The sequence below is a fragment of the Halichoerus grypus genome, chromosome 1 (genome assembly GCF_964656455.1).
Source record: "Halichoerus grypus chromosome 1, mHalGry1.hap1.1, whole genome shotgun sequence".
NCBI classification, from domain to species: Eukaryota; Metazoa; Chordata; class Mammalia; order Carnivora; family Phocidae; genus Halichoerus; species Halichoerus grypus.
In genome coordinates this window covers 203710816-203728980 of record NC_135712.1, presented here as the reverse complement: position 1 = coordinate 203728980, position 18165 = coordinate 203710816, and the positions used below count along the sequence as shown (strand labels likewise).

Sequence of the window (18165 nt, the reverse complement as noted above, 5' to 3'; positions counted from 1 at the left end):
CCCAACACGTCTAGGCTAGAGATCTCTATAGAGACTCAGAGGCAACACGAGGCAGGATCTGAATCTTCAATAACCCAACCCCCAAAAGCTTCAAATCTGACTTCCAACTTCCAGAACCTTTCCCATCCTGAGGGCTGTGGGCTCAGGACAGGTTTTCGGGTTCTGGAATCTTCGAACCCCTTGCAGAGATCTGAAGAGCCCCTGGATTCAACCTGCCTCCCTGTCCCCCTTTCGATCATTTCTTCATCAAACACTGCAAAGGGACCCGCTCCAGGGGCTGGGAAGGCGCTGCTCGCACATCTCCAGCCGCGGGGAGCTCACGCCCCGGCCTCTGCGCGGGCCCCAGGTGGGGTGGAGAGCCCCACGAGGCGCCGGCGAGGTAGGAAAAGAAAGTTGCGGTGGGAGCTGGCCCGCAGAGGCGAAGGGGGCGGGGTCGAGAAGGGAAGACGGGCGGGGTGGGCGGGGTGAACTTCGACTGGGCCACTAAGAAGCTCGGCGGGGCTGGGAGAGGGGGATCTGGAGGGAGGTGAGGCCGGGAGGAGGCAGGAAGGAGCCTGACCTGGGTGGGGGTGGGCGGGGGCTCACGCACAGGTGAAACTCTTTCCGCCTGCTCGCAGCCCAGAGGAGCTGAGAGGTCGGAGGCTGGCCCGTCGTCTGGGGTGAGTGTTGGGGGCCCCTGAGGATCTGGCGGATCCCCGTGGTGGGGAGGGGAGGATCGGGGCTCTAGGGAAGCCCCGGCAGGTCCCTGGAGCCGGGTCTCCACCGCGTTTACCCTCAACATGCTGGGAGATCCTGGAGCGCCGGGTCTCAATAAGCCCGTTGCCCTCAGCCATCGGTAATAGTAGTCGCCAGGGTTGCCAAGGCCGGCTCGAGCCCGGCCGGGGAAGGAAGTCGCTCCCGGCACCGCCCCGTCGCAGCGATGGACACAGCGAGGCGTGCCTGGACCCCTGTCCCCGCCCCACTATGCCCACCTCCCAGGCTAGGGCGGAATCGGGATGGAGAAGTGGAGGGCGCTCTCTGCGCTCTGGCCGTTACTATTACTGTTGTTGGTGTGGAGATGGTTAGCGCCCTGATTGGGAGAATCTGGCAGGAGCAGCACCCGGGTCTCCCCAGCTGCTGACCCCCAGCCTTGCCGGGCGCTGGGCCAACGTTCCTGCCTGGGGACCGCAGCTCTTGGCTTCCTCTGGGGTTCAGTTCTCTCCCTGCTCACCTGATGCCGGGCTGTGTGGCTTGGGCAGGGTGCTCCTGGTTTTTGAACACACCTCAGTTTCCCCTCCCTGACTAGGACAGTGACCCAGCTTCCATGAGGATGCCTGAGATGTTTAGCCAGTGGAAGCTTTTATTGGGGGGGGGGGAGGGCGGTTAGAGGTGTGGACCGTGCGCCAGGCAGCTGGGCCCCCCACTTGACCTAGGTGACCAGATTATATTTGGTCATCCCTGTCCAGCCCTGACGTCCACCCCTCCCACCTAGGGTGTGGAGATTCCTGCTAGGTACTGGGCGTGGGGGACCCAGGAAGAGGCCTTGAGCATGAGCAAGGAGCTCGAGGAATTCAGATAGGCTTCTTTGACCCAGGAACCCTGGGGCTGGGCTGGGTCAGCCCTTGTGAAGAAGGTAAGGTGTCACTGGGTGGCTTCTCTTCCTGCCACTGTCTCTGAGGCCCAGAGTGGGGCAGCGACTTGTCCCCACCCCCGTGAGTCAGGGAGCAGACCCACTGTGGTCCCTCCTGCTGAGAGTCTGGCCTGGCTTGATTGCTTCCTCCTCATGATGGGGAGCTCACTACCAACATAGCAAACTAAAGGAAGCCCCCCCCCCCAGGTGGTGGTTAAAGGCAGGGATTGGGCTCCCACTTAACCTCCCTTGAATAAGTTCCTTGGATGAGCTCTCTGTGCCTCAGTTTCCCTATCCATAGAAACGAGGCTAACAAAGCCCTACCTTCCGGCGCAGGTGTGGTGGGTAGGGGAGCAGATGGCCGAAAGGCCACACACAGGACTGCTGTGTTAACTTCAGTCCTGATTATGCAGCTCATTGTGTTCTCATTCGTGGTATTTATCTTTGCATGAGAGAAATAATGTCATGAAGGCTGCAGGGCTTCAGGACAAGGCCTGGAAGAGGGCTCTGAGCAGCATGAAGGTGTGGGGGTCTTTCAGGCGCTCCCCAGAGGCAGGGCCCAGGAGACCTCAGTTCCTCCAGCTAGGAAATGAGTCCAGAGAGGCCCTTTTGAGGCTCAGGTAGGGTCGGGCCTAGCGTTCAGTTAGGGGCCTTCGTCCAGCCACAGATCCCCAGCCAGACCCATCCCAGGTACCCTGAGCAGTTTCTGATGAGGTGGGCTCCCCGAGGGCAGCGCCTCCAAATGAGTCAAACTTGATGAGCCCTGGGAACTAGAAACCGAGAAAGAAGTCGGAGGTCCAAAGGGCATATATCACACCCGTCCTCACCCCCACCCCACCTTCTTCCACACCCCGGGTGTCCAAGGCCTATGTTTACGTAAAATCAGCTTGCTCACACGCAGGGTCTGGCCAGAGTGAACCAGAGGAATTATCTTGACTGGGCTTTTTCCTGTTTGTTTTTTTTTTTCCCTTCCATTTACAAAAGGAACTTATGATACATGCCCAAAGAGACCAGCCTATCATTACTGGCAGCTGGTACGAACTGGTGAGGGGTCACCCTTGGGTCCAGCAGGTTGGGGTTCAAATCCTAGCAAGCACTCTCAGCCTTGGTTGGCTGTGTGACCTGTGGCAGGGGGGACTCCCCCTTTCTGCACTCAGCTCTCCCACCTCGTAACTGGAAACCAGCCCCTATCCGCCCCCCACAAACCCCCAAAGGCTCAGTGAATCACAGGGCTCATCCTCAGGCCAGGGATTCACACCGTCTCCTGCAAGCACCCCCGACTCCCACCCTGGAGTCTCTTCTGTCCTGGAACTTGCTCTTCTTCCCAAAACTGTCGTGTTCACTGCCTCTCTGTCCCCCCCACCCCCGCGTTAGTACATCAGCCCTGGGAGCACAGGCCTTTCTTGCAGACGTTCTAGGCTGCGTGCTAGAACCTAGACCAGGGCACACACGAGGGTCTGGGTGCTCAGTGCTGGCTTAGAGCAGTTGCGACCATGCACGCACGTGACAGTGGTCGCTGACACTGATGTGTTAATATTGTCACCATGGGCTCTTCATCAATATGCACTTTGGAGAAAAGGCCGGTGTTTGGTCCTATGGCCTTTCTCGGCCGGGACTCAGGTCGTCATGCACACAAATGGGCTTCTCCTGTCACCCCCAGCCCTCACCTTGCCTTTTGGAGGTCCCAGAATGTTCCATGCATGCCCCTTTTTGAAATCCCAGCTGAGGGCTGTTGGGAAGTACAGAGCCACGAAGACCGCAGTGATGCTGATTCAGCACCTGCTGCAAGTGAATCAGGAGCTGGCCACTGACCCCATCCAGCTGTGCAGATGAGGATGCTGCAGCCCAGAGGGGGGCCCACCTTGCCCCAGGCCCACTGATGGTCAGTAGGCAGGTCAGGGCACCTCCCAGGAGCCACCGCAGCAGCTTCAAGGGCATCAGCTCTGTCTTCCCAGCTGCCGGGCAAGGGGATGTGAGCCCTCGTTTTCCCGATTCCGAAACCGAGACCCAGTGACTGGGCCCGTTGGGGTCCCCAGGCCTGTGGGTCACTGGAGCTGGAAGTGGGGTAGGGAGGGGCATGGGTGGGCCCGGGTCTAACAGGCCAGGAGAGTGACTCAGGACTCACCTTCTCTGAGCCTCGCTTCCTCGTCTAGAAAGTGGGAGCGTCCTGTGGGGAATCACCTTGACTTGATGGGAGCCTCCAAGTCCGTGTCGGGCAGGCCCGCTACGGGCTCATGGTAGCACACAGCGGGTGGGGGCACATCCGGGCCCTCAGGGGGTGCGCAGGTGGGGACTCACCACCTGGACTGCCCCGCGTTCTCACACCCCCATGTGTCTCAGCCTCTCTGCCTCCCTGGACTCCTGAGGAATGGTGACAAGAACAGGGTGAGGAGGACAGAGGTACCTGGAGCCACATTTGCCTGGGGACTTGCCAGGCCTTGGTTGTCAATGCGGGGTTGGGGGGCGGGGCACGTAGGCACAGGATGTAGGGCCAGAGGTCTGTCCCTAACGGGGGTCCTGAGTTACTTCTGTTGAGTGCTTGGCCCGTTCTGTGCCTCTAGTGCCTTGTTAATGTTCAGTGAATCCGGGGAGCCTGGCTGGCTCAGTCGGTGAAGCATCGGCCTTCGGCTCAGGTCGTGATCCCAGGGTCCCGGGATCGAGCCCTGCGTCAGGCTCCCTACTTGGCGGAGAGCCTGCTTCTCCCTCTCCCTCTGCCCCTTCCCCCGCCCTTGCGCGTTCTCTCGCTCTGCTCTCTCTCTCTCTCTCAAATAAATAAATTAAAATCTTTAAAAAAAAGAAAATTCAGTGAATCCTTAATATTTAGTGCTGTGTATTTGCAACGAATGGTGGATAGTCAGTGACAGTATGTTGGTGTCTCGGGGCGGTTTAGTGGCTTGTTCCCCTTCATTGTGATAATATTCATGCATCACGAATGTGCCTCGCGGCTCCTCGTTGTTGCTGTACAACTATTTGATATAACTGCTGGGTGCGTCCTGCATATTTAGCAGGCCATTAACAGTCTTTACTGACATTAGGCTTCTTGCTCATTCAGTGCATCGGGAGTATTTCAGTGCTGTGGATATTTGGCTCTTTAGGGCATTAGTACCTCTTTTTTTTTTTTAATTTTTTTTTTAAGATTTTATTTATTTATTTGACTCAGAGAGAGAGAGAGAGTGAGAGAGAGAACACAAGTAGGCAGAGCGGCAGGCAGAGGGAGAGGGAGAAGCAGGCTCTCCGCTGAGCAAGGAGCCGGATGTGGGGCCTGATCCCAGGACTTTGGGATCATGACTTGAGCGAAGGCAGCCGCTTACCCGACTGAACTATCCAGGCGCCCCAGGGCATTAGTACCTCTTGGTCCTGTCTCAGCTGCCGCAGGCACTTGCTAACTCACCGTGACTGAATGGCCAGCATCTTCCAAGGCCTGCGGGGCCCCAGACGGGTCGGCGGCAGCTGTCATTGGCAGTGGGTTTGGGCCGAAATGCACGAGGAAATCGCTGATATGTGGGTCATCGTTAGTATGTTTTCCTGTTCAACAAGCACCAGCAAGTGTCACACGGGGACACAGCTGTTGGGGACAAGGTCCCTGACCCACCTCCGGGGCTCCAGGCTGGTGGGGGAGATAAACAGGAGAGAAGTGAGTGGATTTCCCGCGTGCAGTGGTGGGTGATGAGAGCTGCAGAGAAAATCAGAGCCAGGGCAGGGTGTTTTAGCTGGGAGGCTGAGGCCCTTCTAAAAAGGCAACGTTGGGAGGCGCCTGGGGTGCGCAGTCTGTTGAGCTGCTGACTCTTGGTTTCAGCTCCGCTCGTGAGATTGAGCCCCGCGTGGGCTCCGTGCTCGGGGGGGGGGGGAGTCTGCTTGAGATTCTCTCTCTCCCTCTGCTCCTGCCCCCCCACATGCTCACACATATGTGTGCACGTGCTCTCTCTCCCTCAAATAAATAAATAAATCTTGAAAAAATAAAAATAAAAAGGCAACATTGGGCTGAGCCTAAAGATCAAAGAGAATCAGGGGGAAGAGCAGGAGTCCCAAGTGGAGAGAACCAGGGGGAAGAGCAAGAGTCCGGCAGGTGCAAAGGCCCTGTGGCAGGGCTGAAAGAAGCTGAAAAGGCTGTGGTGGCTGGAGCAGATGAGCTGGGGCAGAGGTCATTGGGGGTGGGGAAGCAGGGGCTGAGAGGTCCCACACCTGGCAGCCACAGCCTATGGGGAGGGGCTCTTGGGTCTTGAATGTAATGAAACAAACGGCTTTTATGTGTATGTTAGAGGAAGCAGGCTCTAGGTGATGGTGAAATCGCACCAGTGTATGGAGAGCAAACACCCGGGAACAGGATCAACTGGTCTGGTAGTGAGGGTCCCTGAGTCAGCCCGGATGTCACTTAGCTGTGCCTCTGTCCATAGCCACTATGTCTGATCTGGACGGAGAAACATGGAGGAGACCCTGCCACGTGCAAGCAATATAAGGATGTGCTCATCCATCAAACACCTGTTGGGCCTTCCAAGTTCCCTTGCCATTGTGCCCCGACAGCTCTTTCCTGGACACCACACCTGGGTCAACAACTGCCCCGTAACACCCCATGTGAAAGGCTCACAGCCTTCTCGATCTGTTCCTCCTGGTCCTTCCTTCTCTATCCCCCGCCCAGGCTTTAAACATCGATGACTCCCTTCATTATATTTCCTGAACCCACCCATTTCCCTGCACCTCGCTGACCAGCTCGTGTCCAGGCCCCCAAATTCTTCTGCCTGGTTACTGCCCCAGCCTCTACTCTTGCCCTGATTGTCCTTATCCCCTCAGTGGCCACAGGGGGCTTCTTAAAAGCATAAATCGATCTTCTCCCTCCCCTGTTTACGCACCTTCCATGGCTCCCATTCCTCCTCACATGCAAAATAAGAGGTTCTTCGTGGCTTGCCCCATGTCCTCCCCACCCAATCCCCTGGCATGGTCTGGCAACCCACATCATCTCCCTCCTGTCCCCCTGCTCCAGCCACACTGGCCCTCTCTCTCTGCCTTCAGCGCCTTACATTTGTGGTCTGGCCCTTTACAACTGTGCTCTTCTGGGCCTTTGAACTTGCTGTGCCCTCTGCCTAGAATGTCCTTCCCCCAGCGCTCTGACCAGGTGATTCCTCATCATCCTTCAGGATGTCCCCAGGCTGGTCAGGTATCCCCCACCACCCCTGGACCCTTCCTTTCCAACAGTGTTTATCATGTTCCTACTAAACTAATCACCTCTTCCCGTATTAACGTCATCAGGAAGGGGATGATTTGGTCATGCCTGTTCGTAGATTCACTCACCAGTCTGCTCCCAGGGTGGCCCAGCAGCAGAATGTTGGCTGACCTGGGCCCCGGTTCTCTGTCCTTTGTCAGATGTTTAAGTGCGTGGTTCCTTGTGACAGATTCTGGAAGGCTCTGAGTTGTGGATGGGGAATCCCCCAGAAACTCCACATCACTGGAAGGATAAGATAGACCGACGGATCCCACCCATCGGGGTCCTGGGTTCCAATCTGCTTTAGGCTGAGTCTCAGTATCCCTATCTGTAAGCAGGGATTCTGGGGGCACTGAAAGAGCCAGTATGATGAGCCAAGGTCAAGCTAAGCCTTTCTCAGTCTGGAGTTCAAGGTCTTTACTTGGCCACTCCCTAGCCTCAAAAATCACCCCGTCTCCAAATTCTGCTTTTCAGCAAAATACACTACGGATGATTCCTTGAATAGGCCTTATTTACTTTCCCTCTATGCCTTTGCATTTGCTCTTTCCTCTACCTGAACTCCCCCCACCCCCACCCTGGTGAGCTCCTCTGCATCCCTCAAAGCCTCAGCTTCAGTGTTCTGGTCCCTTCTTCTGGCCCAGCCCTGATCCCACAGGTGTCTGGATTGGTCTCCCCCAGATTGGGAGCTTCTGGGGGGCCAGGCCCAGGGTCGAGGCTTCTCAGGTTCCCCAGGCCTATTTGTTGAATGAATGAATGAATGAGTAGTTTTCATATGTATTTTTTGGGAGAAGAGCTGCTGAAACCCTTCTCAGGACTGAAGGACCGGGAGACAAGGCAGGTCGTTTCTGTGGTGACGTGAGGCACCCACTGGGCCACCCTGGAATAACTCTGAGCTCCACTCTGGGGTGGTGGTTCCCCCAGAGTTATTCAAAACTCACAGACCTCACCGAGTGAGCAGCTGTTTGAGCTTCTGCAAATCCAGCCGTTCCGTCCGGTGAGAACTGGGGAGGGTGGACAGCAGAATCTTGGCTAGGGGTCAGGGAATCGGACCCAGGCCTGTGAGGAGCTTCTCATCAACCACCTAGCCCACCCAGCAAAGGCCCCAGAGTCACTCACTGTTGCTCAGTTGCTTGGAGGAAGTAATACCTAGAAGCTTCCCCTCCTTGGTGGAGCTGAGCCTCCAAGACCCTGCCCCTTCAGGTAGTAAAAACCAGAAGGACAGATCGGTGACTACCTGGGGCCTGGGGTGCAGCCCACAGAGGCACCCAGCAAGGTTTACTAGACCAATAAATCCTCAGCACTCTCAGCCTCTTGCCAACGGGGAGGCTCAGAAGTTCTTTCTTTCTTTTTTTTTTTTTTAATTTAATATTTTAAAAGACTTTACTTATTTATTTGCCAGAGAGAGTGCAAGTACACAGGCAGGGGGAGCAGCAGGTAGAGGGAGAAGCAGGCTCCCTGCTGAGCAGGCAGCCCGACGCAGAACTCAATCCCAGGACCCTGAGATTATGAGCTGAGCCGAAATCAGACACCCAACCGACTGAGCCACCCAGTGCCCTCCCAGAAGTTCTTTCTTATGCCTGTCCAGTGTGAGATGTTATGAGAATAGCAACATTACCTGCTTGAGGGTTTAAGGGGCTATGAGTTAGGAAGGGCCTTGGTGGATAGTAAAGGGAAGGGGATCTTGGATGCATCAATAGAGGTCTAGTATAGGGAGGAGGAGAAGTGAATTTTCCTTCCCTGCCCCTGACTTGAGCTCTCAGACCCTAATCAGGAACCTCAAGGGGCTGGGAGGGTAGAGTAGCAAAATCCTTCCATTTAAATTTTTTTTTTTTTTTAGATTTATTTATTTGTTAGAGATGGAGAGAACACAGAGGGAGAGGGAGAAGCAGACTCCTTGCTGAGCAGGAAGCCCAACGCGGGGCTCTATCCAAGGACCCTGGGATCATGACCTGAGCTGAAGGCAGACGCTTAACCGACTGAGCCACCCAGGCGCCCCAGAATCCCTCCATTTAGAGAAACCTGAGACCTGGGGAGAAAAAGTTGGGAATGCTGGTAGCCAACAAAGGACAAGTGTTCCATATACAGAGTTCTTATAAATAAACAAGAAAAAAAAATGCAAGAAAAAGAACGGCCATTAATGGAACTAATTAAAACCAAATGGTGGGCACCTGGGTGGCTCAGATGGTTAAGCGTCTGCCTTCGGCTCAGGTCATGATCCCAGGGTCCTGGGATCGAGTCCTGCATCGGGCTCCCTGCTCCTTGGGAGCCTGCTTCTCCCTCTGCCTCTCTCTCTCTGTGTCTCTCATGAATAAATAAATAAAATCTTAAAAAAAAATAAAAGGCACCCCAAGAGGTTCTGTTTGGCCCTGACACCCTGGTAAGAGCCATTTAGTCATTTCAGTTCTTCTCGTGCTCCCCCCACCCCAAAGCCCAAGTTCGGCTGAGTTGTAAATATTCATATTTGCTGAAGTATCTTCCTTTGTTCTGAAACCCTTGTTTGGAGCTTATAAAACACATTTCCAGTGAACTGGTTCTTGGCTACCTAGGTTTTTGTTTTTTTTTTTAAAGATTTTATTTATTTATTTGACAGAGAGAGAGAGACACAGCGAGAGAGGGAACACAAGCAGGGGGAGTGGGAGAGGGAGAAGCAGGCTTCCCGCGGAGCGGGGAGCCCGATGCGGGGCTCGATCCCAGGACCTGGAATCATGACCTGAGCCAAAGGCAGACGCTTAACGACTGAGCCACCCAGGTGCCCCTACCTAGGTTTAATTTTCTATTTAAAAGATGTTTAAGGACGCCTGGGTGGCTCAGTCAGTTGGGTGTCTGCCTTTGGCTCAGGTCATGATCTCAGGGTCCTGGGATCAAGTTCTACATCGGGCTCCCTGCTCTGTGGGGAGCCTGCCGCTCCCCCTGCTGTGTGCTCTCTCTCCCTCTCTCTCTCTCTCTCTGGCAAATAAATAAATAAAATATTTAAAAATAATAATAATAGATGTTTAATAAATATTTTGAAGTAATATAAAAATAATAAATCTCATAAATACTTCACATGGTGAATTTTTACAAACCCATATCAGGGGCTTTTGTTCGATCCTGATTTTCCTCTTCTCATCTTCCCTTATTTTGAGTTCTCTACTCCGGATTTCTGTGTTGGTTTAGACCGGGATATTTCAAGCTTGACAATGTTGACATTTGGGGCTGGATTATCCTGAGGTGGGCCTATCCTGTGTCCTTCAGGGTGTTAATTTAAGCAGGATCGCTGGCCTCCACCCAGTTAATGCCATTAGCAGTACCATACGTCCACCCTGCTCGAATCATGACTGCCAAAAATGTCGCAGGACATTGCCAAGTGTTTCCTAGGGGACAGAATCACCTGTTTGAAGATCCCTGATTTAGGCTCCCAACTGCAGATGGGGAGGAGGGTGAATCACTCACTAAAATTTTATGGGTCCTGGGGTGCCTGGGTGGCTCAGTAGGTTAAGCCTTTGACTTCGGCTCAGGTCATGATCTCAGGATCAGGACTCCACACTCAGCAGGGAGTCTGCTTGTCCCTCTCCCTCTGCCTCTCCCCCTGCTCATGCACGCACGCGCGAGCGCGCACGCGCGCGCTCTCTCTCTCTCAAATAAATAAAATTTTACAGATCCTTCATGAGAGTGTCTCTTGCCCAGGAGTTGGGTTCTGAAGTGTGCCATTGTTTTCCAGGATCTGTGGGTCTCTGGCCACAGGTGTGGCCCAGGAGAACACAGTGGCATTTCTAATCTGATTTCCTTTGTGGTGACGTGGTCTTTCTGTTACAGCTCGTGCGTTGTTTCCCTAACCTTGAAGCTCAGGGATCTGTCAGGTTTGCCCGGGAGCACTACTTTCCTGGCGTCCATCCTGGACTCAGGCCTCTCTTTGGCTCAGGAAAATGTCCTTCTAGGATTCAGTGCATTCTTGTATCGCATTCATCAGCACACAATTTCACGCCAAGATTATTTGCCTTTTTGGGTCTCCCAGACCTGTCCTCTGGCAGCCGAAGCCCCAGGGTGGGATGCCACAGCACCGAGATAGTTCTTTGTCACCTGCATACAGGGTTCTGAAGCCGTTTAGGCTCCAGGCTCATTGCACCTGCGGTCCCTCCCCTGGGACCTTTCGCCCAGACCTCAGCCTCACTGGCTCTTCTGTGCCATTCACATCCACCTTAAATGTCATCCAGACCTCGAAATCCAAACCTGCCACCCAACCCCATTTCCTCCTGTGGCTTTCGTCACCTCGTATCATTTCAGTGAGGTTTTATTTAGTGTTTGTTCCCGCCTCCAGGGTGTGGCTTCCAGCGTGGAGACATTTAGGTATCCCTGTGTCCGCAGAAACCCAGCATCCATTCAGCAGTCATTCGATGCACGTTTAGGGCCTTCTGTGCACCAAGCACAGTTCTAGGGGCTGGGAACAACATGGTGAACAAGACAGGTGGCATGGAGCTCAAGTTCTGGTGGGGGAGATGAAGGCGAAACAAGACATGTTAGAAGTTCTATCGTGTATTTTAGGAGGTGAAAAGTGCTGTGGGAGAAAAAAAAGTAAAACAGGGTTGGGGATCAGGGGATGGGGGAGATACTGTGTCCTGAGGAGTCCTTCCTGAGAAAGGGACATTGGAGGAAAGACAAGAAGTGAGGGAGGGAACCACATGCACATCTGGGGAAGAATATTCCAGGCCAAGGGAAGAACCTGTGCAAAAGGCCTGAGGCAGGATCATGCCCAGTGTGTTTGAGCCTAAAATCCCCACAACAACACTCTTACGTGGGGTTAATTCTCCCCGGTTTACGTGGCGGCACAGAGAGGTCAAACTTCTTTTCCAAGGTCACACAGAGGAACCTGCGGGCTCTGTTTCTGGGAGACAGCTCGCTGGAGAGGCTTGGCCAGGTAGTGTGCAGTGACAGCAATGGGCACGTTGGGGAAATGGCCTCGTGGGTCCAGGAGGAAAGCCCTGTTCCCGCCTCTGGATGGAAGTGGGAAGCCATTCTCTTCCTTGCTTCCAGGCAGGAGCTGGGTGCGGTCGCTTGGGGCGGGGGGAGCCTTTCAGAACCCACCGACTGCCTCACGTTTTCCAGGTGCCAGCAGGAAGAACAGAGAGGCCCCAGAACAGCACAGACATCCCACGGCGGCCCCAGGTAAGTCCTGAACTTCACATACTCATTCCACAAATGCTCGTTGAATGCCCACTCAGTGCGATGTGCTGGCAGCTCCCTTCATGCTCGCACAATCCTGGGAGTTGGAGACTGCCCAGATGCCCCCTTTTATAGCTGAGGAAATCGAGGCCCAGGGTGTGGAGGGCACACAGCCAGAAAGTGATGGAACTGGGATTTAAGCCTAGGAGTTGGGCTCTAGAGTCTGCATCTCTCTGGGTGAGTCAATAAGTGTTTGAGGATGGTCAAGTCCTGCCTTGGGTCTAATCCAGTACCTTCATGCTGCACTGGAAAATAGACCTTCCAATGCAGAGCTGAGAAACAGTGTAGACACTACCTCTCCAGACAAAAGGACATTAAGGGAGTCCAGGAAAGCCCGGGAAAGGGACCTGGAAGGGAGACCAAGGGCTCTGCCTGGATATGGGGAAGGAAAGCTTCTAGGAGGAGGCGACATGAGAGCTGGGGTTTTGAAGGATGAATATGAGTTTGCCAGAGAAAACCTTAAAGAATTTACTTTTATTCATAAATTTTATTCGTTCAAACACTCCCTGCTTCTCCCATGTGTCTGCCTCATGCTGGGCAATGCAGGGACCCTCAAGAAGCCCCCAGTCTTAGAAAGACAAAGCTAAACACAGACCCCCCCCCCCCCGCCCCGGGATCAAGACTGGGCCAGAGGGGTGGACAGAGCTAGAGGTGCCAAATAGAACCAGGAGCGTTCCTGAGGGGTTAAAGAAAACTTCCCGGAGGATGCATCATTTAAGACCAGGTTGAAAGGGCAGATTCTGGGCACACGGAGTCTGGGAGGCTCACCTTGGCATCTCCATGCCTCAATCCTCTCTGTAAGTACTTAATCCCCAGCAGGGCCCGGGCAACTGTCAGAGCCAACAGGGGCAGAGGTTCTGGAGGAGGTGGGTGGTGCGGGGGGATAGGCAGGGGGGTGCATTTCAATCTGGTACCAACCTGAGCACCTGTGGGGCTGCAGCCAGGTGTCAGGGTCCGCAGGTAGCTCAGGGAAAGTGCTCGGCCCAGCCCGTCCCTTCAGTGCCTGTGACTCTTGGCAGGAACCGCCAGGCGGACCAGGATGAGGTGTCGCCAGCCCCTGCGGACCGAGGTGGGCCTGGCCGTAGCCCTGAGCATCTTCACCCTCCTCCTCCTCCTCCTCAGTCAGCACGTGTCACCACCCACCTTCCAGAGCGTGGAGGAGCCCCAGGCCCACCCCGAGGCTCTGGCCTGGCCGGCCCAGCCCTCCCGCCCACTGCCCGCCCCCTGCCGGGCCAACACCTCGGTGGCCGCCCTGCCGAGCTTCGCCGAGCAGCCCCAACAGGTGCGTGACTTCCTGCTGCATAAACACTGCCGCGACTTCCCGCTCTTACAAGACGTGCCACCGAGCAAGTGCGCGCCGCCCGTCTTCCTGCTGCTCGTCATCAAGTCCTCGCCCAGAAATTACGAGCGCCGGGAGCTGGTGCGGCGCACTTGGGGCCGCGAGCGCCGGGTGAAGGGCGTCCAGCTGCGCCGTCTCTTCCTGGTGGGCACGGCCTCTGACCCCCTGGAGGCCCGCAAGGTCAACCGGCTGCTGGCGATGGAAGCGCGGGCACACGGTGACATCCTGCAGTGGGACTTCTATGACTCCTTCTTCAACCTCACGCTCAAACAGGTGGGCGGGCAAGAGGGGGTCCCCCGATCAGGGCCACCCATCCTCCCTGCCTACTCACCATCACCTCCTCTGACGGCGCCCAGGGAACCAGAAGTCCCCACCCATCCCACCCCACTCCCTCCACTGTCCCGGCGGCGATCTCAAGTCTTCTTGAGGGGAGGCAGGGAGAAAGGGCAGGGGGGCAGGGCCTGAGGTTACAAGCCCCGGTGACTCGGTGACTCGGGTTTGAGTTCAGGCTCAGATAATCATTTACCTCTCCGGGCTCGCTTCTTCATGGTCGTCAAGGAAACGGGATGTAGGATGGCTCCACCTGCCTCTGAGGGCTGCTGGACGGATTCCAGATTCTGGGAGAGGATGTTTCCGAGGCAACCTGGAGCGCCCGTGACAGTGGGGGTCGGTGGGGGTGGAGGGGCCCCCCGGACAGGACACATCTTGTTTATTTGTTCTTATTCTCTCTCCCCATGAGGCCCACGTCTATGCGGTAGGTGCTCAGTAAAGACCTTTTTGATGGGCAAGAACCCACAAGAAGTGGAGGGAGTCCTGCCCGTGCACAGATAAGGAATAGGAGCCTCCAGAGACCCACCCAGGCATTGGAGGTGGGCCCAGTGCAGGGTCCCGCGCGCTGTGGGCACAGAGAAGTCTGGGCTCTACTTTTCTGTCGTGTGACCTTGGTCCTGGCGCTTTTTCTGGAGAGCCTCTATTTCTTCCTCTGCAAATGAGGTTGAAGACCACAGCCGCCTCCTAAGCTTGCACGAGACATTCAAGGCAGGGCAGGCACTCAGCACAGTGCGGGGCATGCAGCCAAAGTTATTACGAGGGAAGCTAAAGCCGAGGTGGGTAGACGGCCAGAAGCTCTCAGCATGCCATGGTCTTCATGCAGAGCACAAAAGCACGTAATAAATGTCCATTTGACAAACGTGAAATCCGGTACCTGTGAAGCGATGACCCACACTGCGTGCTGGGGAGATGACACAGGGAGGAGAGACACAGCCCCCATCCAGGGGAAGCCTGGAGTCTGGGGGTGGGGGAAGGTAGAGGCTAAGTAGCAATCACACAATAATTATTTAACAGCAGTGCTTGGCCAGGCAGAGTCCGAAGGAATAGCAATAAATGTCAATGGGACAGTTTTCAAGCACTTCTTGGTGCTTTACAGAGCATCATCTCCACGGATTCCCCAACACTCCCAGGGGGCAGGTCCGATGGTGAGGTCTGTCTGGAAAGCTGGAAACCGAGGCTCACGGTGGGGCCTCAAACCCAGGCTGGCCTGACTGGGGGATATATCCTCATCTGGGCTCCCCGGGCTGGGGCGGCCCACAGGGACCCAAGGCCGATTGCCCCAGCCCTCCAGCTCGTGTGCCCTGTCCACTTTGCCTGCAGGTGCTCTTCCTACAGTGGCAGGAGACTCGGTGCACCAATACCAGCTTCGTGCTCAATGGGGACGATGATGTCTTTGCACACACCGACAACATGGTCTCCTACCTGCAGGACCACGATCCTGACCACCACCTCTTTGTGGGGCAGCTGATCCGCAACGTGGGCCCCATCCGGGTTCCCTGGAGCAAGTACTATGTGCCAAAGGTGGTGACAGAGGAGGAGCATTACCCGCCCTACTGTGCGGGTGGTGGCTTCCTACTGTCCCGTTTCACGGCCACCGCCCTGCGCCGGGCTGCCGCCACATTGGACCTCTTCCCTATCGACGATGTCTTCCTGGGCATGTGCCTGAAGCAGGAAGGCCTGGAGCCCGCCTCCCACAGTGGTATCCGCACAGCTGGTATTAGGGCCCCCTCGGCCCACGTGTCCTCCTTTGACCCCTGCCTCTACCGGGAGCTGCTGCTCGTGCACCGCTTCTTGCCGTATGAGATGCTGCTCATGTGGGATGCGCTGAGCCAGCCCAACCTCACCTGCGGCAAGCAGACACGGATCTACTAGGTGAGATCAGGGCCCCCAGCCTCTAGGCTCTGATCTCCACCCCCGTGGAAAGGGGCAGTGTCTTCCACCCCAGAAGGGGAAATCTCGATTCTCCTAAGCGGGTCGGGCATCAGGCAGCGCCAGGGAGGGTTTGATGAGCGCCTAGTCTAGCTGGCAAACTCCTAGACTTGCCAAACCCACCTGGTACTTGAACCCATGTTCCATGGTCCTCCCTGGATTCTCAGCTGAAGGGACCATCTCTTTCTGTGGCAGCTAATTGCAGAGGCCCCTCCGCTGGCCTTGCACTTGCTGCTTCTGCATCAATCCCATCTGAGCCAAGGTCCCATTTCCCAGCTCTGACCTTGATCAAGGGCTGGGCCTTAAAGGGTGGCCAGCCCCTCCTTGATCATACTCCTATAATGGTGAGTTCCAGCCATGGTTCAAGGTCAGTTGGGAACTTCTGGGTCCATTTGCAGCTGAAGTGAGCAGTATTTTTCAGCCTGGGAAAGGAGTTTTGTTCTCAGCCTCTCTCCCGGTCTCCGCCCACCTGAGACGGCGGAAGGGGCCAGAGAAGCCACGAGTGGGACTGCCCCCTCCCTGCTTCTGGTATCAAGTACTCTAATGGTGGAAGCACTGGGCAGAGGAGGGGGGCGGCTGTCCAACTCAGGCTTTGCCAGCTCAGAGTTTCTGGAGTCCCTGACAGGGCCCAACCCCCCACACTTGTGCTCCCCAAGAATTCAGGGAATGATGCTGGGGCCAGAGGGTCTTCACTGGGCCCAAGGTCAGCACACACACTCACCCCAGTGCCCAGAGAAGGGAGAGATTCAGGTCCTTGGGTGTCTCTGAGCTCTGGGGACCCAGGACTGCCCCCCCCTCAGTATGTCTTTCAGATTGGGGAGATCCAAGCAAAATGGTGACTCCCCGCCCCCCACACACCCCTGCTGGCTCTGGGTGGATGTCTGCGGCCTGGGCTTCACAGGCATTGGAGTAGTGCTTGGGACATGGGGACGGGGGGACCTCAGGCAGCAGAATGATCACTGGGAAGTGGGTACTCAGGGAATAAAATGTTTTGTGAAGACCTGAGGTTCTTTTTTTTTTTTTTTTTTACACGGGATTTACAAGTTTTAATTCAGACCAGTCTACAGTCAGTAAAAGTCTGATTTCCAGTAGAAAATACGCACCAACAACAATGGCATGGATGAAGTGGGGGGCTGCAGGAGTTTCTATCAGGCAGATCTGATATCATCCTGCCCCTGCTCACACACCCTCCATGGTTCCCTATCGCCCTCAGACTGGGTCTCACTGCCAGCTTGATGACATGCTCAGGAGAGAGGCACAGGGGTGAGACTGCCCCTGGCCGTGAGGGACAGTGGGCCTGCCTTGGCCTCCTGCTTCTGGCAAGACTCCTTCTGAACACACCACCCAGCCTCCCCTCTCTTCACCAGACTCCTCTCCCACTAGGACTGTGGCTTTGCTGTCCTCTGTCCCATCTCCTTTCCCTTCTTCTCTAAGTATTTATTGGGCACTTCCTGTATGCTGCACACCTTGCCCTATACTCCTGCTCCCAGCCCCATTGGGATGGCAGATACCCGCCTTATAGTGAGAAAACAAACCTGTGAACAATCAAATAGGACGTTATCAGAAGCAGTGAGAGCTTCGAGAAGTAAAACGAAGCAATCAGACACAGTGATGGGAAAGAGTATTCGCTGAGAGCTCGGGGGGACTGGGACTGAGAAGGTACATTGGAGCTGGGGCCTGCAGAAAGAGGACATGGCCTTGGGAAGAGCCAGGAGAAGGGTGTTCCAGGCAGAAGGCATAGCATGTGCAAAGGCCCTGAGGTGGGATAATCAGGGAGCATTCGAGTTGCAGCAAAGAGGCCGTGGCTGGAGCTTGGTGAGTAAAGAGGATCTGGAGGGAGGAGAAACATGAAGTCACAGGGGCTGGCCACCTGGGGACTTGTGGGCTGGGGTGAGGAGAGGGAGATATTTTGAGAGTGATGGCACCTTTGGAGCAAGGAAATGACATGATTGATTTTTAAATTTTAAATACCCCTGTGGCTGCCGTGTGGATTGTTGGGAGGTGGAAGCTGAAGCAGCATCCAGGCAGGGGAAGGCAGGCCTGGGTGACACTGGGTCTGCGGGGGTTTCTAACATAGGTCTGGCCTCATCCTGCCCCTGCCCACACACGTGCGGCTCCCCATTGCCATCTCCCCGGCAGAGAGTCCTGCTCCCCTGCCGCACTGGACTGAACAGTATGCATCCCCCTGGAACCTTAGAATATGGCCTTATTTGCAAATAGGGTCTTTGCTGGGGTGGCTGGATGGCTCAGTTGATTAAGCATCTGACTCTTCATTTTGGCTCAGGTCATGGTCTCTGGGTGGTGAGATCGAGCCCCACGTAGTCAGGCTCTGCTCTCAGCAGGGAATCCGCTTGAGATTCTCTCTGCCCCTCCGGCCCCCCTGCTCTCTCTCTCTCTCTCTCTCTCAAATAAATAAATAAATCCTAGAAAAAAAAAAAAAGAAATAGGGTCTTTGCAGATATAATTAAGGTAAAGATCAAGGTGAGATCATTCTGGATTAGGATGGGGTGGGCCCCAAATCCAATGAGAGTGGTTTTACAAGAGACGGAAATGAACACACAG

General features: G+C 55.3%; 1 protein-coding gene across 2 annotated transcripts; it reads left to right on the top strand.

Moving 5' to 3' along the window:
- The first annotated feature begins 583 nt into the window (after positions 1–583).
- Positions 584–16608, top strand: B3GNT3 (UDP-GlcNAc:betaGal beta-1,3-N-acetylglucosaminyltransferase 3). 2 transcript variants are annotated; one of them, XM_078053675.1, is made up of 4 exons: positions 584–659; positions 11889–11948; positions 13025–13617; positions 15103–16608. In XM_078053675.1, exons 3-4 carry the CDS (start codon positions 13045–13047, stop codon positions 15544–15546), a joined length of 1017 nt encoding a protein of 338 aa, XP_077909801.1. In that variant the 5' UTR covers positions 584–659; positions 11889–11948; positions 13025–13044; the 3' UTR covers positions 15547–16608. The 2 variants fall into 2 exon arrangements, with proteins under 2 accessions (XP_077909801.1, XP_035949723.1); XM_036093830.2 differs by having other exon boundaries at positions 14995–16608.
- Positions 16609–18165: the final 1557 nt, after the last annotated feature.

Coding starts and splice junctions, on each gene's coding strand:
- B3GNT3 (XM_036093830.2), top strand. CDS start 13,045: ATGAGGTGTCGCCAGCCCCTGCGGACCGAGGTGGGCCTGGCCGTAGCC. Junction 13,618..14,994: donor TCAACCTCACGCTCAAACAG/GTGGGCGGGCAA, acceptor CTTTGCCTGCAG/GTGCTCTTCCTACAGTGGCA.